This window comes from Lathamus discolor, chromosome 1 (assembly GCF_037157495.1).
Source record: "Lathamus discolor isolate bLatDis1 chromosome 1, bLatDis1.hap1, whole genome shotgun sequence".
Taxonomy (NCBI): Eukaryota; Metazoa; Chordata; class Aves; order Psittaciformes; family Psittacidae; genus Lathamus; species Lathamus discolor.
The window spans coordinates 80589657-80615767 of record NC_088884.1 but is presented as its reverse complement, the minus strand read 5'-3'; the positions used below and the strand labels follow the sequence as shown (position 1 = coordinate 80615767).

General features: G+C 46.1%; 1 protein-coding gene across 1 annotated transcript in view; it reads right to left on the bottom strand.

The window, feature by feature from the left end:
* The window catches only part of CACNA1C (calcium voltage-gated channel subunit alpha1 C), a 489049-nt gene that overhangs the window by 15551 nt on the left and 447387 nt on the right, over positions 1 to 26111 (bottom strand). Inside the window, exons 32-43 of the mRNA XM_065682645.1 lie at positions 22074 to 22106; positions 18957 to 19085; positions 15358 to 15423; positions 12156 to 12247; positions 11201 to 11366; positions 10203 to 10330; positions 8448 to 8544; positions 6732 to 6834; positions 4440 to 4541; positions 2890 to 3017; positions 1598 to 1732; positions 580 to 932 (exon numbers count right to left, since the gene is read on the bottom strand). Of these exons, the coding sequence (XP_065538717.1) occupies positions 580 to 932; positions 1598 to 1732; positions 2890 to 3017; positions 4440 to 4541; positions 6732 to 6834; positions 8448 to 8544; positions 10203 to 10330; positions 11201 to 11366; positions 12156 to 12247; positions 15358 to 15423; positions 18957 to 19085; positions 22074 to 22106 (1532 nt within the window). The remainder of the gene's footprint in view (positions 1 to 579; positions 933 to 1597; positions 1733 to 2889; positions 3018 to 4439; positions 4542 to 6731; positions 6835 to 8447; positions 8545 to 10202; positions 10331 to 11200; positions 11367 to 12155; positions 12248 to 15357; positions 15424 to 18956; positions 19086 to 22073; positions 22107 to 26111) is intronic.

The following is a 26111-nucleotide window of genomic DNA, read 5'->3' as shown; positions in this document are numbered from 1 at the left end:
TGAAAGGGTTAAAAATATCCCACACTGATAAAGATGATACCCCTTTCATACTTGTCATCTGTGTGTAAACATCCTGAAAGCTGTCCAGAGAAGGGGATTTTATTTGCTTTGCACAGCATTGCATTTCTGAAAACCTTGCCTTCCTCCTCCCAGGATGCATTTGGTGACCTCTGGAAGGATGTGACCCACTGAATGAAAAACCACTGACTTCCACAGAGCTCCTTATTGGGTGCTTAAGAGGTGAACTGCAGTTTCTTGGTTACCAGTTGATGAAACACCTCCCTGTGATGAAGGAGGGGTAAATAAAGCTCCTTTTGGTTCTTACAAAGTTTTTTTTATGATAATTTGCAACAAAATCAAGTGTTTTGGTCAGTAAGAGTGCAGTGGTCTTTGCAGTGGTCAGCCAATGCATATCTGTTGTACGGTGGGCTTTCAAACAAGTGGAGAACCACAGGCTCAATCCAGGCTGCAGGCTGGGCAATGTCTGGTGGGTGACTTCAGCTGGGCAGCGGTGCTCTGGTGTCTGCATGCATGTTTCTATACCCGGTCCCTTGAGTCACTCACTGCTGTGAAGCTTACCTTTTGGAAGGCAGTTTCCAAGGAGCCTCCTGTACACGTATGGTGGGCGACAAGGGCGTCCCGTGGCCTTCCACTGTGCTGACAGTGCTGGGGTAGCTGGGTGGGCTGGGGAAGCGGCACAGGGCTGTGTTGTTGGCATTGTTGATGTTGGCATTGGAGCCTGAAGATGAGTAGCTGCTGGGAGTGAAGGTGGAGTCCACCAGCTTCTCATGAGATGGAGACTCGGTATCTCCCTGGTTGTTGCCAGACTTATTGATGTGCAAAGGTCGCTGGGTGGTGAATGTCTGAGGGAACGCACTCCTGCCATCACTTTGGTAATAGCTGACATGGTTTCCAAACAAGCCTCCAGCTCTCTGTCAGAAAAGAAGGAAGGATTTTCCCTTTGTGAGTGAGAAGATGTGCAAGGGCCCTAGTGTTCCCTGTTTAGGCTGCTGTTGAGGGAAAAGAAACCATGAGGGCCAAAGTGTGCATGCACTGGTGCTCTCTTTTCTAGAGAGACAAGGTACGTGCAAGCTGTGAAAGCTTTGGCTTTCCAAGATATTTCAGAGGACTGGCCAGGAGCATAGGCAAGGCAAAGAAAAGGAAATATTACCAGAGGAGATAATTACAAGAAATAGGAATGAAATAAGAAAGAGAAGATTTAGATAACTTGTACTTTTTTGGAAGGATGCTGCTTGTACCACTGAAAGGAGAAGTGAACAAAAAACTGAAGTGTGCCTTGCTGCTGCTCTGTGGACTGTAAGATGGCTGAACTGGTGTATTCTTCAGACTCTTTGGCCATTCTTAGTCTGGTTTTACTTAGGTTTTATGAAGGAAACTTCCATTGAGAAGAAAATGGGATAAAACCCATGCAAAGATCTCAGGATCTGGCACCCTGAGTCCCCCACTCTGTTTTCTAGTAGGGTCTAGAAAACAAGACGGAGGGCTGAGCTGAAAACCAGAGTGCATAAAAGAGAATGTAGCACTCTGAGCTCAGCTACTGGTCTAGCCTCAGCTTGCAAACTTGCTGAGTACCTACCCGGAAGATATCATCTTCAGAGGCAGCAGACACAGCTTCTTTCATGGCCTTGTCTAGCTCTTCTTCAGCTGTCAGGTCTCCAGAGATTGCTCGTCTGATCTCTGGCCCAATGTCGTGAAGTGTTCGCAGACCAGCCTGCAAAACAGCAAACTATAGAGCTTCATATCTCCGAGTGGTTTTATGAGGGGTAAAAGCAATTCTATTTCTTCCTAAGCACTGCAAAGCCCTTTTACTTAATATAGCATCCTTAGCTCCCGGAAAAACACCAACAAATTCTGTTCTTTCATCTCCAGCTTAGAGAGGGTGAAACTCATAGCAATCCAACCCAGGAATGTTTATTGCTAGTCCCCTGGCTTCATCACAACAGGACATAGTCATAAATCCACACACAGGCTTGGCTAAGCAAGCCTACATGCTTTTTCAACTTTGGGTTCTCACATCCACAACCAGAAGCCCTGGAGCAGCCACAGTTCCAGCTGAACCATGGACTCTGCGCTTCTGCAAATGTCTTCTTTTAAATCAGCAGCTTAAATATGGACTTAATAGCTAACCTTCTGGCATCTGGACCTAGACAGTTCTGAAACCCCTCACTGACTGGAATCTATTCCAGGGATTTCATCCAGGAAGGTAAGCTGTGGGTATGCCAAGACCTCAATCTGTATTTGAGCCTGTGCCACAGCACTTTTTAGCTTACTGGAACTCCAGTCACCCTTCTTCCTTATAGTACCCTTGAGGGACGTAAATGGGACTGCTTGTACATTCAGTGAGGCTTTCTCATTCTTTCACACAGCCTGGTAGTCCACCCAGTGAACATGTAGCACAGTGGTGAAAAGATTCCAGGTCTTAGAGCCTGATGCCCCATTTGTTGGATGGCACTGGCATCCAGGTATGCTTTTTTGCTTTTTAACTCATTTTGCCCCACCCCCAGCAACATGCTCTCCCTGACCGTGCTATAGAAACTCCCTTCCGAAAGGGTAGAATGAATGTGGTAATAAGCAAATGTCTGCTGGACACTTCATACCGGTTCTCTAAAAGGAACCCACATTTCAGATATTACCAGCAGACTGATAAACTGTGGATATACCTCACTTGTGCTTTTCACCTCCAGAGCTAAGGGATGTAGCACGTGGTACCTGCATGTTTATCCAAAAGGAGTGATGCAGTAATTCAAAGGGTCTACAAGCTCCTTTCCATTGGGGATAGCCCATTCCACCCCCCAGCATGGTTGAGAGGGAAGTGGGGTCTAATGCCTCTACTGTACCACCCCTGTCCATTCTGTGCCCGCTTGTCACCTGTAAGGAGAGCGCATTGCGCTGGGAGGGCTTGCCCACCAGTCCCTGTTCTTTACGTTTCTTGAACTTCCGGAAATATTCCTGAATCAGGAAAGTGGCATAGAACTTCCCAACGGTCACCTCATCGTCTGCAAAGGGGTATTAAAAAAAATAAATAATTAAATAAGCAGCAGCTTTTATACAGCGTAATTGCTAATGTGAGCCTTGCAATTCACAGCAGAAACACTAGGCACCGCAGTACAGCTTTGCTTTTGATGGCATCAGGATGCGGGGCTGAAGGAAGGGATTGCTCCACAGCCAGAGCTTGCTGTAAGTAGTCAGGAAGAGAGGTGCATGCAGTATTTGGATAGACTGGCTCTGCTGGCAGAGAACCTCTGTAGCCATGTACCTCTGGATGTATGCTCTTTATGCTGAAGTGCTCTAACCTTCGCAGTCTCTGGTACTGATTTACCACGTAAGATCTTGCTATAGCAGCAGCCTCCCACCTGAGTCAACACATGCTGCTTTGTCTTGTGACAACCTAGGGTAATACATACTCAGAGTCTGGGCTCACCAACAGCATTTGACTGACCATCCATTCCAGACATGATTTGACCATTCTCCGCATTGAAATTCTGTCTGGTTGTGCTTAGCATGGATGTGAATGAACCAAAATGATCACCTATCCCCAGAAATGCAGACACTGCTGTATCCTCAATACCAACTGTCAGTCAGACAAAATATGCACCAAGTTTTTATACAGGTAACTATCCCCCCTTCTCCAAACCCACTGGAAATGTTGTAAGACATGGTCTGCTGACTTCAGAGCAGGCTGAGCAAGATGCAGGATCTGGCTGCAGCTGTTAACTAACTACCAAGTGCTGTTTTGTGTTATAGCCCCTGCAGCTACCTGGAAAGTCAGCGAAGGCCACACTGGATGCCCACGCACCTGGGGTCCCAAGAAGCCCAGCAAAAGAGTTGCCTAGAAGCCTGCAAATTACAGCCTACCAGGGATGCTGCTTAGAAACCCACAGCAATCCGCTACACCAGTTCAGGCTGGCTGAGGAATGTCCCTAGGTACACTACTAGTCTTTGACAGGTATCATAGTAGAAAGCAGTTATGTGGGTAAAAAGAGTTATATCTGTAGTAAAGGTAGCTTTGCTAAATATGAAGGGTTTATGAGGTGCGGCTGCATTCTCGAGTGTAATGCAGCCACGTAAAGTCCACACCATTGTCCCTGGAGCTACTTTGTTCTGCCTGCTTCCTTTTGCCCCCAGCAGGCACCAGATAATGTCCAGGAGGACAACTGCCTATGATCAAACTGGAGCAAGACCTAGGAATAAAGGTTTCTAACTCCTATTTATGCAGTTAGAAGCCTCATTTCTTAGCAGTGAGAACATGAAATTCATGTTAGTACAGGCAGAAACAGATCTCAGCCTGATGAAATGCAGGTGACAGCTTGTAGAAGAAAGCTTGCGCCCCATATTCCACTTCATGATCATGAAGTGCAGTAGGACATATCAGGTAGGGAGAGACAGAGATTCAGACTGGGACAAGATCCTGCACTCACCACCTGCGGGGGGCACCACCTGGTCCAGCAGCTTCATACTGGTGCGCTTCCAGATTTTCTTAATTATTGCTCTCAGCTCTTCGTTGGCTTGCTCCAGGTTACCTGCAGGGTGAAAATCATCAGAGACAGGGATTCAGCAGACCCTGCAGAGGAGCAATTTCATGTCTGGCATGGCAATCCTAGGAGGTAAACACCACAGCTTTTTCAGTAGTGGAAAGTTTTGGGCTAAGAGATGCTTTCACCATTGCTAAAGCCCCCTCACAGCAAGAGGTCTTCTTCCTAAATATGTATAGACATCTTGAGGTAGGAAAGTGACAGCATTACTGACTGTGATAGTCTGCAAAAGCCAGAAACAGCAGAACCATAGTGCTACTTCATTCCAATCTCATCTAACACTGACATTTTAAATTGTGATCTAGTGAAGGTTGAATATGATGAGAGGAGAGGTCAGCTGATGGGAAACTACAGCTTGGGGAACACAAATAATTGCCAGTAAAGATGCACCTAAAAATCTGAAGGTCTGTGCCTGATTGCAGCACAAGAATCACCTGTTGCAATCCCTGCCTCCCAGCAGATACCAAGTTCTTCACATGGTGCAAATAGTCTGCCTTGGAGAGTCGGCACAGTGCTCTGACAAGGCACTTCAGGCATGTGCAAGGTTTTTACTATTCAACTCCGAGGACTGTCCCAGGAAATTTGTGTTTATTCTCTGAAGAACACCAAAGGCTATAAGAAGCTTTTTATGTAACTGTCTGAACTTAGTCTTTACATGTTCCTCCAAGGGGTTCTCAGCTAAATGAGACATTAATCAAGCCACACTACCCCTCTGAGAGTGAGTGAAGCAGGCTCAATTTATATTCTTTCCTTCTAGGTAGCCATTTCCTCCCAGGTGATTCACCTTCAATTTTATTTCTTAATTTATGTACATCCAAACCCCTTATAATTGAAGTTCTCTTGTCTTTCTAGGTAGTATGGAACCACTGTCTTGTCCTTCTAAAGGTGCTATTCCTGCAGCTTTTCTTATTGCTCCTCAGCATCAAGGCTTCTCAGTGTGCTGCACAGGGCTCTCCATGGCAGTAGCTCTTAATGGGATGCAGTGAAGACAGGGACACTGAGTAGCTTGCTGAGGATGACACAGGAGGACAGCATCAAAGGCAGAAGTCTGCCTCAGGATGGCTGATTCCAAGCTCCTGCCCTAACTAACCACTTAGAAGATCTTGCTAAGGCAAGAAAGCAAGCATTTTGAGGCTTTAGGTGGTTTTCCAGGAGTTCAATGGCAATGGCTCTGAGAGTCTGAGGCAAAGACTCAAAGAAAACTGAGTCCTTTTTGGGTCTTTGTTTCATAAAACACAAGATGCCCTACAGGGATTCTGGTTGGCTTTTTCTTCAGGAGAGCCTCTTTGGCCACAGGCAAACTTTGTTTAGCACAATATTCATGACCTTAATATGGTTTTTTGATTTTATCATAGGTTCTTTTGCTCAGCTGTCAGTATAATCCTGGCACAGTAAGCTGCGGTTCTGCTGGTCTCTACCTTCCCATGCCTGAAATGTAGCCAATCCTGAGACAGAGGTGTTCAGCTGTGAATCACAGACCCGCATACTCTTTTAGAGTGTCTCAATACACAAAGCTGGGTTTTCACTCAGGACCAATATCTTTCATTACAGCAGGTGACAGAGTGCAACAAATGGGACAAGCTGAGCCCAGAATCTTGTCTGCTTTCCTAAACTACACCTGCTGGTCTATGCAAAGCTATTAAAAGAACCCTTTGCTTCTCATCCATCTAGGCCTACAACATCACTGTTACTATAGGGTGATGTTAACTCATGGTAATGGAAGCACATGAGGAGTTTTAGGGAGGTGAGACCCTTGAGTCCAAACTCTTTTGCCTCCCTTGTACTGGAAAATCAGTGGCAACAGCAGTCAAAAAGTGGCCCAGCTCTGCAGGTAATTTGTATAAGGGGAGACTTCTTTGCCCTTTTTCCTTCCTGTGGTTGCTGCTTGAGCAGACATGGATCTAAAACTTAACTTTGAGACCACTGTAAAAAACATGATCAATAATCTGAGATGGTAACACTGGAAGCACCAGCTTTCTAGGGAATGGTGAACACTGTTTTCTCCCTAGAAGATATTCCTCCAAACATCTTTACATTGTTTTTTGTACCATGTGCTGCATGTGAATAACTGGGACCATTTTACACAAGATGTTCTTATTGTTGTAGTCCAGCTCAGCACACTTTAGTGTGAACACCACTCAGCTACCTTTGTACCTTTGCAGTCAGCAAGCTTCTTACCTTCTGTCTTGATCCTCAGTGCTGTTCTGACCAATGCAAAGAGAGTGGCATTGAACATGACAGTCCCATCACTGTTCAGTGGCATATTCATGGAAACAAGGCGCTGCGGAGTAAGGAGAAAGAGAACAATCACACTGCCAACAGACAGACTGAAGAATGCTCTTCCTTATGCCCTCATGATGCCCTCCAGACTCACCACCCTTCTCATGTGAACATCCATGGCCTGTGGATTTAAGTACACAGTTACAAAAGTATTTGTCACATCCACCAATGGTCCCAATCATGGAGTTTTTGCCCTGGGGTCCCTCTCTCATTGCTAGATACTCTGTTTTCTTCAGCGTGGCTACCACTTTCTAGCCTTCCTTTTCCCCACTAGCCAGTGGGCATTTGCCCACAGTGTATCATAGAGAGATTTGTTCCAGTCCCCAAACTATTTGGCTTTTAAATGACACCTTGTTTTCTTATGAGGAGCAAACTGACTTCTTCATACCTCATAACACACTTGCAAAGCTGCCTGCACTAAAGCTGTGCCTGGTTCAAATGTATGTAAACAGAGAGCAAGAATCTTTCTTTCAGGTGACAGGCTTGAAAAAAAGGGGATTAGCCAAACCTGAAAGCTGTTCTGCTTTATCCAACTATTCCCGGTCTCCCTCTAAAACAAGGCTGTGGCTGCCCTGCAGTAACTCTGTAAAGCCATGTAGGACAGAGAGTGAGTGCTGAGTACTGTTGCAGCTGCAGGGTGAATTTTAGTGAGACTGACAACATATGTCTGAGGCAGATGTAGCAGAGTCACCAGATCTTCCATCTCTCAGGAGGTAAGAGACATCAGGGACTTTGTTTGAATGCATGCTTTCAGGGGTTGATTTTGAGTGAGCTGTTTCTTCTGCCACTTTCAAGCAACAGGTCTGGTTCAATACCAGATTGGAGGAAAGGGTGTCATTCCCCATCACTACCACTGCAATCACAGTCACGGGGGTTTGAACCAGATCGAGACAACAAACAGCTGCTTGACAGCAGACTGAAAGGGCTTGGAAATAGACCACAGAAGTCACATATTTCTGCGTACAGGCCCCAGGCTTTGTATTTTGCTCTGACACTAAAATAAAGAACAATTGCAAGTGTCACATACAAACTCTGGGACTTGCAAGGAGATGAGCAAAGATCTTCAAGTAAAGGTTATAAACATGTCATTATTCACTAGAGAGAGTCCTTTTGCAGAGACGGAGTCTCACAACTAAAGAAACACGTGATTTTCACAGAATATCTGTCCTTGCCCTTCATGCATTTTAATGCCATGCTCACCGTGCTGTTTAATATCTCAGTTATTTAAGCAAGAATGAGATATAACACTAGGTTTTTGGTGCACTGCTTAGTCAAAAGGAAAATCTCAGAGATATTTTTACTTGCCCTGTTATTTCTGTCTGCCCTGATCTGTCTTGGGATGTGTGTTTGATACCGCAAACATGTGTGGCTGATTCAGTGCTTGATATCTGAGAGCTGTGGTTAGCATGAATGCTCCCTCTTAGCTAGACAGGGCTGGCAGTGTGCTGATATCTCTGATTAGCAGAAAAACTGCCTGCTGGTGACCCTCCAGCCCAGACGGGCAGTAGACTGGGAGACACCCAGGCTGAGCAGCAGGGTTAGCTATAAAAACGCCACGACGGGCTATTTAGCTGCTGTGCCTCCCAGCCTTCCCCAAGCTGCTGCGTGCCTTACTTTGCAAGCCACCCGGTGAGGGCAGAGCTTCCCAAAGCCCAGGGGTGGCTGAATCCGTCGGAGCAGCGTCACCACGTCCAAGTGTTTGATCCGTCCCCTGAAGAAGAAAGTACAGTGAGGGTCTCATCCTTACCATGGGGTGAGCTGCTGATCCACCTGCAGGGTGTGGATGCAGCTAGAAGTAACACTAGATCTTTTCTGCTCCACACTGTCACTCCTTTAGCTTGGGCATAGCATAAAGTATTATGTCAGGCTTCTCACAGTATGCACTCCTTAGGATTTGCCCAGCACTTGTATAACTCCTACTAGTACAGAAAACCCAGCTGCCAGTCATACATGAGTCAGTACTTGCAAGAATGGACTTCGGTGTTTTGAATGCTGCAGTTTCTTAGTGCATGGACAATTTGGGGTTGTTCTGCCACCACTGACCTGATCAAAATCTATGGCTGCTCATTTACTTGTTGATCTTAGGGCTATAGCAGGCACAGAGGTGCACAGGATCCTTTTTTTTTTTTCTGGTGCTTTACTTCCCATATAAATAGCTCCAAGCCACTCTCTTTTGATACTTGTTTATGCTTTGGGCTGTCACTGGAGATAGTGCAAAACAAAGTGCTAAACTTCCTCCACAGCAGCAGTTGGGTTTCTTTTAAGTTCTGTAAATGGCATCTCAGAAGAAGAATTCTCCCATGGAGGGAGGAGAGCAACCAGGCCAGAGGTGGGGCTTCAAGCCTAGGACATGGATGGGAAAGAGGGAAAAAAGAGCTTCCCATTTATAGATGCGAAGGAACAGGATGTCATCTGGACTGAGCAGCTATCTATTATATGGCTTCAGTCCCTGCAGTTTTGCCTTCAAACAAGCACAAATAGCAGCATCTGTTTTGTTAGCAAACAGTATATTTATTAGAATTCTGTGCTTATCCCCTATCCATATTAAAAGTCTCTCTGGGAAGTCACCATGGATGGGAAGAAGGGTTTCAATTTATGTATCACCCTGATAATGTGACATGGCCTCACATATTGCAGAACCTGAGCCCAAATTAATCTTGACACTATGTTCCTAAAGAGATCTGCTTTTAGTTCATGCCAAGATCTCTTTCACAGTTTTTACATAATGAAAGGGGCTTTGCAATTACAATTGTCAACTGTACTGTAATGCTACAGGGATCTAAATGCACTTTAAGCCTAAGCATGTGTTAAACAGAGCATATAATACTGAATGTCAGTTAAGCCCTTGTGCGAGTTGTTCTTGTGTAACTTTAAATCTCTGCAAGTCTGCTGATGTGGATAACCCTGCAGACAACATACCGCAGCCATGTGAAGATACAGGTTGTGATGGGCCTATATGACAAAACGGAGATTTGAGCACAGCAGCTCTACTGTGAGTAGGAAGTCAAATAGAAGAGTCACAGCTCAATATCCCAAACACATACAACAATAACCCCACCTTCTAATTTCCTCTGCTCAGTCTCCTGCTGTCCCATCCCTCTATATGCCCTCCTTCCCTCTGTATCTCCCCCTGACTGAAAGTGAAGCAATGTCCTGCCAGGTAACACTGAGATTTCTGTGTGTATTCTTGCACAGCTGGCTTATGGAGTCGCCAGCAATACCCTAAGGAGGTATCTATTTTAGGATTCTTTTCAGAAAAAGCAGTGTCCCTGCAGGAGGAACATGGCACTTACTGCACTGGGTCTAGAGAACAGAAAATAATGGGCCTGTTCTCCTGAGGAGTTCTGATATCCAGGCTGGGTTACTTACTTGGCTTCAGGGTCGTACTCTGCCCAGATCCTTTTAAACTCATCCAGGTGGTGTGGTCCTAAAATGGACCAGTCCCGTGTCAGGTAATCAAAGTTATCCATTATAACAGCTACAAAAAGATTGATGATCTGCAAACAAGGACAGAGATGACTTGGTGGATGAGACAGGTAGCAAACAGTAGACTTTACTGTGCTCTCCGTTTAAGGGCTATGTTTGGACTCATAAAACTAGGAAGCCATTGTGGGTGGGTTCTCTGTTCCCCCATATGCCAGCCCCTCAGTTTAAATGGGAGGATCCCAGATGTGGGATATCCTCAGCTGGTCACATTTTTCTCTTCCCTACTAAATGGATGAGGCCCAAATTTGCTGAATGCTTGGACATGGTGTGATGGCTTTTTGTTTACCTGTGTCTTTGCCCAGCAGAACAGGGTAGCAGTGCGAGAACCTGGGATTTACCCTCTAAAGGCAGTGGGGCTGAGACAAAAGCCCTTTCTTCTGGCCCAAGACCAGAACTTTTCAAATGTTGCTGCTGTTCATTGGGAGAGTTTTGAGCACTGATGCCAGCTGCAGAGCATGTGCTGTCGCTCTGAGCAATGCTGCATTGCCAACATGGAGCAGATGCAAGTGGGATATGTGTATTCTCACAGTCATTGCTGCTGGCAGGGGAGGAAAAACCTGCTCAGCAGCCAGAAGGAAGGTAGGAGGGAAGGTGGGAAGTGTGGCTGAGGCGTTGCTAGCCTCAGCACAGCCCACAACACGCTAATTTGGTTTTCTCATTGAGGAGGAGGGGGGAAGATCCTTTGCCGTGCACAAAGGATTTGGTTTGGAAGCAGAGCAACCCACAGAGCAGGAGGGAGGCAGGAACGGCAGAGACCAAGGGGGGTGTTGTCACTTAAAGGGTGGGAAAGACCCCACGGGGAGATTTTCCCTCGTTGAGATCATTCTTCTACTGTGCACAGTCTGACAGAGGACAGGTTTCAGTTGCTGGAGCAGACTCACCAGGAAGGCACAGAGCATGTAGAAGCTGATGAAATAGAAGACGGCGAAGCTGCTGCCACAGGAGTGATCGGCTTCAGTGGAGTTGGCTGGCTCTGACTCTGGGTCACACTTCTTATCTGGGAGACATGCCAGCATGATTTCCTGCCAGGCCTCTCCGGTGGCACACCTGGGCACAGCAAAGGGCAAGAGAAGACAGTAGTGACCTTCAGCATGAGAGGGACTGGCACATCAAGCAACCTGCTCCTGCTCCCATGAATATTAATGAGAATTTTGCCACTGAGGTCAATTAAGAACAAGTTGGGCTGGGCTTTGAAATACACTGGCATACCTTCTTTTTGGCTTTGTTGCCATCATCAGTGTATTGTTCCTAAATGGCTTTGGCCAGTCTGGGTATGGGGCTGTTGTGCTCCAACCAGCCAGAGTCATTGAGATATGTGTGACGTGTCTATGGATTGCATCAAAAATATCCTTGAAAATGAGGAGATGGTGATGAATTTGTGCCATCTCCCCACCCTGTCAGCACCCTTCCCTGACCCTGGCACATCTGGCCACAGCTGGAGCAGGATAATGTGCTAAGCTGAGCAGGGCATGGCCATACCAAAGCATGAGTGGGAGTTCATGTCCCTTTCCCTGCTAAAATAAGCTGGAAGTCATACTGGCTGGATTCAAATGAAAGGAGGAGTTTCTGATGCATATCAACATTTGATAGCGCTGAAAACTGGCTATTTTCCAAGCAGGATGACTTGTTGCCCTCTCAGCACTGAGTGCTGGCCAGTGTACAGGGCTTTAAGGTGCTGGTCCTGTCATCTGACATAGCTTCTAGGCTCCCCTGCTGAGGGACAACATGTTGCTACTCACCTCATGAGCATGACACGGTAGAAGGAGATAAGCTGTGCCCAAGAGCAGAGGAATCATGCTCCCAGGCTGACACAACCCAGAGCTGTCAGACACCCACCTGAAAAGCAGCAGCACTGCCTGGGGGAAGGTCTGGAAGTTGTTGTTGCGGTTGATTTCTGTGGTATCGTTCAGCGCAATTTTACCAAACACCTGGCAGAAAGCAGAGGTCTTTACAGATTAGCCCTAAAAAAACCCCCAAACCTCTTGTCACCTGCAGCTCTTGGCCCCCCACTGGCCCTGACAGTTAACAGAGTCTGCTCTTCTCTTAGAAAAACCATTTCCACAGGTCCTTCGTATTTGCTACTGTTCCGCTTGTTTGCGCTTTATCGCTGGAAAAGCACTCATTTTGTAACAAGAGGCATCTTTTGTTAAAACAAGACTTCTTCATTTCATACACTATGAATACGTGATATGGGGCCTTGTTTTAACAGGTGCTCATATGTGGAGAGGGTCCAGATGAAAGAAATCAGTAACAAAGAAGAAAAAGTTTGTCTTCACCAGGAGGAAATGATAGCAAAAGACGAGCAGCTCTGTGGGGTGCCCTGGATCTCCCCAAAACAGTGTAATGTACGTTGCCTTGGATATGGAGATCATCCTGCCTGCCCATCTAGTAGCCTCCCTCATTTTACATCACCCCCTCTTCCCCAAAATGCAGCAGTGTGAAGATGGTACCTAGGTTTGCCCAGGCAAGGATGGATTACAGCTTCCTTCCATGCCCAACCAACCTGCACCAACTGCACCAACTATTTGACCCAGCCGCAGCACGAATTCTGCAGCCACGAGCAAACCTTTTTAGGAGCCTGCCCTCAGGTGTGAAGTTCCCAGTGCAGGACAGTTACAGGCTTCTTTGGAAAAGTCTTATATAGCTTTGATACTTTTGGGCACCAGCACTGAGGGCTTAACAAGCCCTGCTTGGCAGAAAGGTCTCTGCACAGCACAGTCAGTCAGGATTGTTCATTCCCCATCAACAGCAATGTGACAGAGATCTCAAGGACTGAGAGCTGTAATCTTGTAGCCAAAACAAGAAGCAGGAACAGAGCAGCTCTGAGAGAACATGGAGCTCCTTTTCCAGCAAATGTCACTGATAATTAACACCCCAAGAGAAACAACGACGTGAAGAGAAGCAGGGACAATGGTGGGGAGGCCACGGCAGATGGGAGGGAGGGTTCGTACATGGCATGTTTTCTGCAGGGGTTCCTCAGCGATGTGTGGGCCTTCCCCTGCCCCAGCTGCACCGAGGAGGAGCAGGAGGACAGTTTGAATGCTCAGAGGCTGTTTGGGCTGAGGCAGCCCATATTTTTCATTTCAGGCAAGTGAACTTCCCATGCTGGAAGTCTGATTTTCCTTTTGACCCTGTAGCTTCCTCCAGACACTGGTGGCAGCTGCTACAAGTGCCTTGCATTAGGCACCTATGAGAAGCTGTAGGTAGAAGTTCCTTTCCTGTGGCCTCTCCAGTCCATGCCTCCTGGGCCATGGTATGAGTGGCTTCATCCATCAGCATCAACTTGGGTTTTTCCATTTGGGCACATTAGGTAGCAAAGCTTGAAAGTTGTTAATGCTCCAAGTCAGGGCAGCAGCTGAGATAAAGTGATAGGTCTCCTTTACGTGTGGAAATCCTTGTATTTTCATCAGAGCTGGTACATCTAGTCTTCCAAGGTAGCTGCTTAATGGAGTGAGGAAGGATTTTCCTTCCTAAGTGTCCTTTATGTGAGGAAACTCTGTGTGTCAGCAGGTTCAAGAGAGCAGCACACAGAATGTCTGAGACACCATCTGGACAAAAATGTGATGATAACAGGTCTGTGGGCTCTAAGCAAAGAGGGAAGATGAGAAAAGTGGTTTTCTCATTGGAAGACAGGAGGGCAGGAAGCGATCTAGTAATCTAGATCAATGTGAAAGACAGATGTACTATCCTAGGCTGCTGAGATGATTTAAACAGGGGCTTGAACATAAGCCAGGCATTAAATAGCCAACTCAGAGCTAGCTGACAGAGAAGGGAATAGAATTACAGAATAAAATGTCTAGCCCTGGCAGTGCCCCCATCATTGTAGACCCTATCTGCATGGGTGCTTGGAATCCATTTTTAATGCTTTACATACACTAGTGTGATACTCTCAGGTGATTTCCTGTATAACATAACACTAGTGTGATACTCTCAGGTAATTTCCTGTATAGCACAGGTAATCCTGTATGATCTTGGCCATTTGAGTTAGGTAGGTATTGAAGGCAAAATCGGCAAGTTTGCAGTGTGAGCCTAGTAGACTAAATGACAGCTGTAATGACTAGGGGCAATTGAGGTAACCTGGGATAATTCAAGAAAGGCCTAGTTTTATTTTTCAGACTGGGTCAAGGTAATGGAGTCTATGAAAATACGTAATTATAATAACAGGAAAGAAATTAAAGCAAGGTCACAGGGGACAGATGAATTCTGTTACAAATTCTGTAGGCACTGTGAAACCAAGAAGCCTGTCATGTCTGAAGACCTCTGGAAGCGATTATGCCATGCCTTTCTGTGCTTTGGTCTCTGGTCCCAGATGGCTGACTTGTCCGAGATCTTTGATTAACACTGAAGTGGAAAGTGAAGCTTAGTTTGAAAAGCAGCACAGCAAATGAGGCTGGCGCTGTCACAGACTGTGCCTGTATCACACGCTTTCTTCAATGGTCTGTATGCAGCCACAGTTCCTTGCACAGGTGAATGCTCAGCCCAGTTCCACGTTCTTTTTGTGAAGTGAATAAGGTATTGTATTGATGCAGCTTCCTTAATAACTGGCACAAACACATAGTGTCGGTTTGTTTGGTCTGATCCTCTGTTTACCTTCATGGGTGTAATCGAAAGCTGCTCTTTACAACTCAGTGGAAGTTACGCCAGTGAGAAAATGATGCAAATTTGGGTTTGTTCAGTGCAGCATGGCCATAATCCCACTGAAACAACTATTTTGAACCAACGAGCAGTAAATCTTTGCCACCACTGCTGTGTAGCCCTTTGAAACTGTGGAGGGCAGTCATGGCCCTTTTACTGTTTGCATATTGCATTCTACCATTAAGTGGGTCTTCTTTTTTGCCAAAAAATGGAGTGTGTTCTGCTGCTGTTGGAAGTACATAGGCAGGCAATGTTTTCCAAGCAAGGTTAGCTGCCATCTTACCTTACTGGGTGAAAACATCCTTGCAAGCCCCTACAACCTCACATTGACCTAGTTACTTTATAAGTCAGCTCGCAAAGCTCTTTTAACTGGAGACAATTTAGCTCTTTTAGCATCCCTTACCTGCATCCCGATCACGGCGTAGATGAAGAACAACATCACTATTAAAAGAGCCACATAGGGGAGAGCCTAGAAATGAGAAAAAGAAAAAAAGGAAAAGAAAGAGAATACTGTGTCTCCACCGAGCCCGGCACGCTGGAGCTTGGTCCACGCTCCTGGCTTTGGGAAACTGAGCAGAAGCTGTAATTTGGCCAAGTGGCCACTAGATGCCTCCCCGAGCCCACATTTGGTTGCTCTTCCCTCTTAGGCAGGCTCTGACACTGCTCCCTCTCGTCCTGGTGCAGCTCTGCTACCTCCAAGTCAGTCCTGCCCTTGACGGAGTAAGGAAAGAGAGGGAAATCCACTGTCTACAGCTGCTTATCAATAGGAGAAAACTATCACAACCTGTATTATTCTGGCACTAATGGCAATATATTTTTTAATGGATCTAGTCTGGCGAAACAACGCAACAGCTTCCAAGATTCCAATTCAAGGCTTCCACTACAATGGCTGGTACCATCTGAAGCATGTAAAGCAGCAATAGCTTTGTTCTCTGTTTAGTGTTAGGTGTCTCTGATGCTGTCTGCAATTCACTAAGTGTCTGTGATCAGGTGCTGAAGAGGAAATGCAGAGCCCTGATATGCACAGCTGCCTCATAAGGAAGTAGCTGGCACAACTAGCAAAGTGTTGAGTGCTATCTGTTTCCTCTGCCACTAGCAGGAATCAAGGGCACAGCCTGGGACCTCACAGGTGCAGGCTTTTGAGGAGGAATTTTCTCCTCTGTTGCCTTTGAAATATATAGTGCTCAGACCAGAGATTTCCAGACTGGGCAGACACATTCATCCTTAAAATGTGAGTAAAGTCCCTGATCAGGATTTTCAACACCCCATTTCACGAAGTATAAAAAGCCTACAACATTGTTATTTTTAAAATATAAGATTATTCACACATTTTAAGTTTATGCCTAAATTCAACAGGGCTAAATCCTATATGAAGAATCAAGGCAAATTTTTCACTGTCCACTAGGGAGATTTGACTAAAATCTGCAGAAATAATCTCAAAGAGCTGAATATTACAATGGCAAAAATTCAGCTCCTGAAAGAATGTCACATTGGGGCTCAAGAGCAGATTCTTCTGTGTTTTATGGGGTCAGACAAATCTGTATGGTTACTCCACAATGCAGTGGAGACACACCAGCTCAGAACTGGGCTCCAAACATTCTGTGCTCCAGATAGGATGGGAGGTGCATAACCTTACCAGTTAGCCTATCTTTCAAACAGGGATGGGAAAAGTGTCCTCTCCTGGCCCTCTGGGTCTCCACTTTCTTTCCATGTTCTGCTCTGCCTGCTGCTCTCCACTGATGCACCTTCCTACTCATCTCTACCCCTTATTCCCCACAGCTCCTTCGGCTCTGCACCTCCCATATTCCACTCTGCTTGCTCTGTCCTCCCCTGCCTCCATCCTTCCTTGGCTACCACTTTGTCCTTGTGATTCCCACGGCCTTGCGTTGCCCTCAGCACCCCTCTTACTTCCTACTCCTCCCACCCGCCTGCGTGAGCCCTGTCGCTATCTCTGCAGGAGGAAACCCCGCTGAGCATTTTCCCACCACCCGCTCCTCTGACCGGTGCCCCAACTTGTAAGCACTGTGCGCCATTCATGGGGCACGTGGTAGTTACAATGGGATGGGAACTCCAGCATCAGTTCATTGCTTATTAGGCTGCCCTGTGTGAGCAGACGCTGCCTGGAAGCATGTGAGGACACAGAGAAGAACTTGTGCCAGACAGAGTCTGCAGGGAGCCCAGATTTTGACAGTGGGAGTGGCTGAGTAAAGAGCTCTGCACAGTGGAAATTCATAGCTGCCGAAGGAGCCTCCCAGTAGTCGCAAGAGGAGGAGCTCTGGGCAGAGAATACCATGTTATAAATGGCTAAAAGCTTCCAATGGAAAAGGCACTTGCTTGCAGTGCTCAGTCTTCCCCCCTCCCTGCTGTGGAAGATGCTTCCCTTGATACTTTCTCCCATCACCCTACAACCCTGCCTAAAAGCAACTCTCCAATCAAAGAGGTCTGGAGGTCACTGGAGGGAAGTACCAGGAACTCCCTTTCCCATCCATCTCATCCTCTCCAGCCAAGGGCTGTGGCAAGCTGAGCTCAGAATAAGAGTGAGCTATTGCTAAAGAGGTTGGAGGGGCACAGGGGCAACGGGAGGAGAAGCAGGAACTGGAAAGTGTGACTCTCTGCTGCATGAGGGATGGTTGAGCTGTGCCAAGGGAATATCATTCCTATGCATGCAGATAAAACGGTTCCCACTGGAGCTGCTCAAATAACAACCTGGAAGTTAGCAACCGTCTAAGCAATGGAAAAAGTAATTTGTGGTATGGATAAGCCAGAAAAATGCTGTGCAATATTAGATCCTCTGGCGGTCAAGGAGTGTGCAAAGTGAGAGTCCCCTGCATGAGCCTCATAGTCTGGATACCAAGACCACCTGAGAGCTGCAGTGGAGAAGGTCCAGACTGATCCCTGGTGTACACGTAGTACTTCTGCTGACAGAGGCAGAAGTCGTGCTGATCCACAGCACTGCATGCTTTGGTCCCAGCTTGTGTTGCAGTTGGTGAGGTTTAAGTTTTAAAATGTGGATCAGCCACTTTCCCGTTTGAGTCAATACAAATGCTATCAACCAGTTAAAGGCTCAGTCTGAGGGATATATGGTTGCTGTTTCAAGACTTATACGTTGCACGCTACTCTTTCATGCTTTTATCCAGTGCTGTGTCCTGCATCTTTTCTCATATTTTGACCACCATTTGCATTCCTATGCTATCTTTCCCTGATGCTTCTTTTGGATCTGCCCCAGCTAACATCCAGGTTGTGCTGGCCCAGTAAATCCAGGTCAAGCACTTGTAAAATGAAAGAATATGCTATGTTTAACCTCTAACTACCATTTTTCTATACATGGCTAGGTTAGGGGCTGGTATGGAAGCAGTTTTTCTAGCAAATGGCTATCTCTTGGTGTTTGTTTCCCTCCAGAGGTGATGATTCTTATCCAGTCTGGTCTCCTTTGCCTTCCCCTATCTACTCTCACACTTTATGTACCACTGAAATGCAACCCGCCTCCAGGGCAACAGCAGCAATTTCATAAGTTTGCATTGTTACCAGGGCCAAAAAGGTGAAATTCTTCTGGATGAAAGCGTTGGGGCCACACACCACTAATACTCACTGGAAATCATCAAAACAATGCTTAAGTAAAACCTAATGGAGACCCAGGCCTTCCCCATAGCTGTGCATTTCACTTAAAATAACAAATATAAAATACAGCTAAAATAGAAAAAAAGAAAGAAAGAGGAGATTGAAGGGTTGCAGGCAGGTGGTGACTGAGTTGAACTGAACTATCAAGGCTGTTCAGAAAGGTCTCAAGTAATTACTCATGCTTTAAAGATTAAATTCAGAGCAGGCAGTCATTCCCTGCAAGCCCCATTTATTTGACTGTCATTCGTGCAACCTGTCACTGGTGCACACAGCTCTGACGAGCAGCCTTTGCGCTTAGGGACTTGGGTGAAATCCCTCTCCGAGAGGTCACCAAGGGGAAACAAAAAGGAATTAGGTCTTACTTAGAGATAAGTGAAAGAATACCTGGAAGGATTTGATGAAGGTCCAAAGCAGCGTCCGGATGCCCTCCCCTCGGCTCAGGAGCTTCACAAGACGCATCACGCGGAAGAGTCGGAAGAAGGTGATTGAGATGCGAGAGTTTTCCTCTGCGTTCTGGAAGCCATTGGCACAGAGGCAGGAGTTACAACAGCACAGGAGGAATGGGGGCCCTGGGCCACAGAGGACGCTACGCCAAGAGCTCACTGCACTGTTCCTTGTCCTGGTACCGCTCCCTGGGCTTACACTGCCCCGGCATCCCAGGGACAGGCTGAGGCTGGTCAAGCCTGCCCTCTCTCGCAGGGTGGTGAGCTACTCTATGGGGGCTTTTGAGGCCATCAGCCTCTCCCTTCATATTGCCTGGGCTTTTGGGGATTAAAGATATGTTATGCTATAAAACCCCCTATTACATTTCCTCCTCACATTGGAAAGATGCAATTCTCCTTTGTCATTGTACTGGAGGAGAAAGATACTTTCTCTTTTGACCTTTCTCAGATGTTTTACCCAGCAAACACCTCAGCCAGTAGTTCTGGAGAATCTGATGCTGGGCATCAGCCATGTGCTGCTTGCTCTAGGGGGAAATAGTAGCAGGTCCCAGGTCTGCTCTGGGGTGCAAAACCCCATGGGGGCACAGCATGAGCTGCCCCCTGCCCAGCTGTTGGCACTGCTGGCAGCTTCACTGTCACTGTGCTGCTGCTGTGGCCATGCTTCAGGGGCCTGGACCATGGTCTCCTGCTCTGCTGCTGTGCATTCGGGCCTCTTGCATTTCTCATGACCCCTTTGTATTTCCCACAGTCTGCGCACTGACTTTTGTTTTTCTAAAGACATTTTATTTTGGCTTCACTGCTACTGTTCAAGGAGCAGTACTTTAAAATAGTCTTTCCTCTGGCCTGTTTTTTTTTCTCCCAGCATCTGCTTTGTCCCTACACATTTTCCCTTGGGCTTGCAACCAGCTCTGACATTCCTCAGCCTCCACGTGTGTGAAGGCAACATCTATCTGAGTGCTGCCATGGCGGCAGGCTCACCTGGGCCTCAGCGAGGAGGCTTCCCAGCTTGAGTGGAGTGAGGCACAGAAAATGCTGTGTTTCCCAGTTCATTAACCCCCTAAAATACTGTGTGAAGCCTGTGGAGCCAGTGGTTTCCAGTAGCAGCACTGTGGGAATGTGACCTCGTGTCACAGGGGGAGATAATAGTGTCACCCTGCCACTTGACCTGCCGTGGAGCAAAGTGCACAGAAACCCCCTCTCTTGTCTCCACCCAGGCTGCAAAGGGCACAGTTTTGAGTCTAAACACCACTGAAAGAGCAACATTTAGGAGGAAGAAACAGTGCAGATCACCCCCGCTGTTAACTACTCACCACTGTGTAAACCAAGAGAGAACAGACCCTTGGGATTTCCTGTCATCAGGCAGTGAAAACAGCAGCTGCTTGCCTGTCCACTCCTGATAAAACCCAAAGCATAGTACTGCCCGGACGGGATTAAATGACCAGATGAGGATGTGTACCTTTGCGCTGTATGTGCTCCTGTTTCCAACCCAGGATGATCACACTAGTGCTCAGCTCTGTCGGCCCCAGGAATCATGGGGGCACACAGGGGCAGTAGCTGCTTGCTAGTGTGTGTGAACTCCGCTTGCACTATGTGCAGTAGTTCAGGATTACACCCCAGCTGCAGTTTGTCTGTCTACCTGTGGTGTGAATCACTGGTGGATATTTTGGGTAGCTTCCTCCAGTCTGCAGCAAAGGCTGACACTCACTGCCTGTTTGCTGCCCATGCAGTAACCAGGTGAAAAAGGTTAGGGGAACAGGCTGTGTCAAGGAAAAGCCTGACTGCTCCCTACCTCTCACATCACTCTCATTTTCTGACTTGGACAACAGGCTGGTGGCTTCAGTGAATTGGAGGAAATTATCTGAGGTGAAGGAGGGAATGTGGCCTCCAAGAAAACAAAAGTCATAGCATTCAATTCTCTCAGCACTGCAGTCCCAGAGGACTAATTATAAGGTCACACAAGTCCTACATAAGTCCTATAGCCTCCCTTCCACTTTCTATAAGAAGGTAAATTCCAATGCCACCTGAAAAAGAGTTGAGATCTAAATTTAAAAGTTGGGTGGACAGCTGTACTGCTGTGGTTGTGACCTAAACCCCACCAAAAAGTATTTTCTTATTCTATATGCTGATGCTCTTGTCAGCTTGGCCCTTTGGACGGCAGCACTTTGGGATGTGGGTCTGGACAGAGGGTTCAGCATTCCTTCAACTTCGCTTGCTGAGAAGAGGCAGCTACTGTAGGCAGAAAATTATTCCTGTCTTCCTAGGGTTCTGGAGTAGGCAAAGGCCAAAGAGCGGATAAAATAGAACAAATTCCTCCCTGACGCAAATCTGCAACTTACTGGCATCAAACCACTCAGCCAAAAACATTCAGCGATGCCTCAGGAGATTACAGTCATTTTAAGACTAGGTGGCTACAGATTAGCTGGTGCTTGAGTAGCCCTGCTTGCTTTCTCCTGACTTTCATCCAGCTTTCTGAAGACTTAGCTTTGCCAGAGGAGGGAGGTTCTGCTAAGTGGCAATCAATCAGGAGACTGGAGTTACTGCAGCTCTGCTGGGGTGCTGTGGGAACTGTCTTGTACGCCAAGGCAGCTGGGTTTGTGTGCACCACTGCATGACTTCTTTTATGCAAAGTACGAACTCCAGTGTTACACTGAGTCACCTCACTGCAGAGGAACCTCAGAGTCCCGATCCTTTCTTGTTTGGAGGCCTGGACATAAAGTCACATTGCAAACTCATTCAGCGTCACACTGATAGTGACATAGGCTGTTGCTAACAAGAAATCTTACCAGGTCTAGTTCTCTCTTGGTGATTCATTAGAAGGCAGAACGACAGTTAACTTGACCAAAGGAAAGCTCAGGATGCACAAGAAATACACATGTGCAGCATATTCACAGCTCATGTGAACACCAGACTCACACCAATACACGACATGGCAGCTTCATGCACAAATAACTAGGCTGGGCTTGGAGAGAGAACTCGTGATCACGGAGAAGAGAATAAAGGAGTGTGTTAGAAAGAGTGTCACAGAAGCTGGGAGGGTGGTCTGTATTTTCGGTCTTACCATAGAGGAAGAGCATTGGGTATGTTCAGCTGGCTTTAAAGAAAGGCAGACAGAAATAAGCTGTAATAAATCTCCAATCAAGAGCCCTAGTAAACTAGGTCTTGGCTAACACAGGAGCAACAAAATGGGAGAAGAGGGCAAATGGGAGTTTGAAAGAAATGCACAAGAGGCTGGGCTAATTCCCTAGGATCAAAGCTGGCCATGGAAGACGTGGCTCCAACTCCCATTGGATTTGATGGAAGCTGTATCCACTACCACCACATGTGAATTGCACCTAGTATCTCTTGCGTGCTAGACATCCTGGTATCCAGGCAGTGGAGGCACTGATATTGTCAAAATGTTTCTTGTATCACTACCATCGAGTTCAATGCAAGGGCTGATTTAGCTCTCCAGCTCAGATCCAGGCCATGTCTGCACAGGGACCAGCCAGCTTCTAGTACATCAGTCTTATTTATAAGCCCGTAATACCCCAGTGCTAAAGCAATGCTATTTATATATCCCCATTCCTTTACATGTAGTTCTGGGTTGGGACTGTCTAATCAACAATTGGCAACCCTACAACACCCACCACCAGCTGTGGAAAGTGGGTTGGTAATGCTGGTTATCTTTCTGTACCTTCACCCACCTCACAGCAAAGCTCCAGGGACCCAGTGGATGTTTCCCTGGAAGCCAAGCTGAGCTGAGCTGAGCTGAGTTGAGCCCTGGTCATGCCTGGAAGAGTCTAGTTGCTGCAAACACTTAACCTGATGTTCCTTGGTTAACTTCTGGGGCCATATCCAATACTGAGAGCAATTCTAAAAAACACCAAGGCTGCAAATACCCTCAGGTGTAAGAAGCAGAATCGAAAGTTAAATAAAACCAGCTTTATCAGGAGTCCTTCATTTCAATAGTAACATAACCCTTCAGGCCTAACCTCTACTGTATGCCAGACCTGTCTCTTATTACTTCCTGTGATTACATTAGCAAAGCTGAAACTGATGTATTTGTTCTTCTGCAATGGCAGAATTTAGCTCTAGTGCCACAGAGGGCTCCTGCAGTGTGCTCCTGCTCTCCAAGGACAGTGCAGTAACCAAAACAGGTATTGTATTACCTAAATAAAAACTAACTTGGATGCACAGCCTATTTGGTGATATAGGCAAATGAAAACAATTGAAAACCCAAGGTACACCTAATCATGTAATAGTCTTTTGGGTTAACACATTGGTTTGGTAGTGTCAGATTTCCTTGCTTTTATCCTCCTCTTTCATGTGTTTGCTCTTGTGTTTTCAGATCACATACAGGCAAAACTTGACCTGAATACCAAATAAAGGAGCGGTGCCCACAGAGACATTTCTTACAGACCAGGCATAGATTTTGATTTTGTGTTGCTGGGCAAACATCTCCTTTCCAGCAGTTTCTCTGTCCCATCCCCCTTCCTCTTTCTAGTTTTGCAAATCATCTTTTCTAACGATAGAAGGACCTTTATTCTGCTAGTTGCTGTGCTCCTGATAGAGGGTACAAAGCCCCTTCAAACTCACTGAGGGAAGCCCGAAAACTTTTAGCACCTTTCATGATTCTCCATCCTTCCTGGCTGACAGTGCAGGTGTATCTGTGACTGACTGGCTGAAGAAGCCATGTAAGTTACTGTGGAACATTTTACCTTAATTGTCATTTTGATATTGTTAGTATTTAATCAGAAAGTGCAGATAGCAGTAACGTAACAGGGTATAAAAATCTGTATAAAAATATATGACTATATAAGCCACTGTCGATACGGGATGCTCAACTTGAAGGACTTGGCATCACCTTGAAAAACTAGAAACCAAATGTTCTGAGCATCTTTGGCACTTCTAAGAAAGTGAAGTAGAGGCTGATTTACTCCTCTCTCATTCTCTGAGTTACCTGGCTTTTGTTTTAAGATGGGGTCAAATAGCACATTATATCACTACCTACAGTAAAGGCTAAAAAGCAGCACAGGAAAGTTTATTAATGCTGGCAAGTGGCAATTGTTCGAACTGTAGCACTGTGGGCTGAGGTTCCTGATATGCTTGTGCATACTGTATTTTGTGCATGAGTATATGAGGGGGAAATCAACCCCCAGCTGTGGGTTGCTGAATACATTTTCTGATGTCCAGAAAGGTTTCGTAGAGGAGCCAAATCCTACTATTTTCCACTTGTGCCAAAAGGTCACCATATGGACCTGAGCACAGATACCTGAGAACCTGTTACTGTGACTTTGAAGTGTGGCCATTCCTAACTATAGAGCCGAGAGAGTTATTCCTAGATATCCTAAGAATCTTGAGCCTTGCAAGTGATGTGGGTATGCCAATTTTAGGACAAGGACAGGCACTCAGCACCTGAGAATGTAGTAGTTGCATCAGTTCACAAGGATGGAGGCATGGTGATAGGTACTTCAATTAAAGCCAGTGTCAGGATTTAATTTCTACAAACCTCAGAACAATGTGTAAAAGCAAATCCCCATCTGTTTTGATGTCTTTGAAAGACTGTTTGGAGAAGCTACGCCTCTTAACAGAAGGCGGCCTTGGCTGTACCCTGTTTTACTTGCAGCCATCTCTTCTGCATATGGTATAACCTGCAAAGAAACTTCAAGTATTCTACCCTGCTCTTGGCGTTTGGGGCGCAAGTAGCATGCACGTAACTGAATAAGAAAGGGAAACAACTGTAACAGTGAGATCAGTCAGGAGATGCTGCTCTGTGCAATTTCCATCATAGAGAAGATGGACCTGAAGCATAAATCGCAGACAAGTCCAGGGATATATTAAGAGTGATGTAGAATGAAGCCTGCTCAGAGTGGGAAGAGAAATATCTGAGGCAGGATGCTTCTGTGCAAAGACACTAAATGGGAATGAGTGCAATGAAACTGCTTGGGCAATTTATGTATTTTTCTCTTGATGTCACCATATTAAAAAAGGTAATAGAGATGCTAAGGAGCAGAAGAGGCCAAGAAACAGAAAAGCCAATTCTAGAAGCCAAAGATTCAGTAGGATAAAGACTGAGGGAACCCTGAAGCATGTCTGAAAAGCTCCCTGGAATATTGTTGCCTGCATATTTTCTCATTTAACTATGTTAAATGTGTACCGGAGCACGTACATTTTAAACAGACACATTAGTTGCTGCTAATCTGTGTGCGTCCTTGAAGTCCCTACAGGCACAAAAGTGAAAGGCACAGTTTATACCTATCATGAATTCAGGATCCCAGGTAAGGAAGTCTCTGGGAAAGAAGACAGGTTTATTCATTAGAGAGATACTTAAATGAGATACTGAAATGATGGCATGGGCAGGTGGCATTCCCATTACCAGCACTGTGATGGTAGTAATTTTTTTTTTACACCACGGGACACACTGAAGATGATGAGTTCAGCTCCTTCAGTGGATCCAGGCTTTGCTAGGAACTCCAAACGGATTTCCTATCCGTAACGGATGTCCAATGTTTGAGGAGTAAAACTTCCTTGCTGATAACTTTTTTACCTTCCAACAAGGTTTCTTCCATTCAACGGGAGTCATCTCCTTTTGCAAGACAGAATTCAACCTTTATGTTGTGGCAAACTTTGGCCTGGCTTGATCTGGGCAACATTTAAGCAGCCAAATGCTCAGTGTTGTTATTGCTTTGTAAGTCAGACTTGTCTTAGCCAATGCAGTGGTACAATGGCAGCCTTCTAATTTTGCCTGTTAGCCCTAGGTTTGAAAAGATCTAATGAAATTTCTGAGACTTTGGCACCATGATATGACAGAGTATCTTCATATTTCTCAAGAAAACAAATTGTCAGATGCTTATGTTGCCTTTTGTGACAAACAATCTGTAACGGCATATCTCCACTAAGGAAAATATGGCTTGTGGATGAAGCTCTTTGGAGACCACTTGCAGTAGTTGGCTGTTGGTGATGGATGTCTGCTAAGATGTTTCCTTGACAGCTGTTGACATTTGGAGAATTAAGCTACCTATGACTATTCCATATCTGCTGGAAACTTGTCCATTGGTCTGTCTCTTTCCTCTATTTCCATGAGGAAAGGGGTGACAGGTGTTGCCTTCTTGCCTTT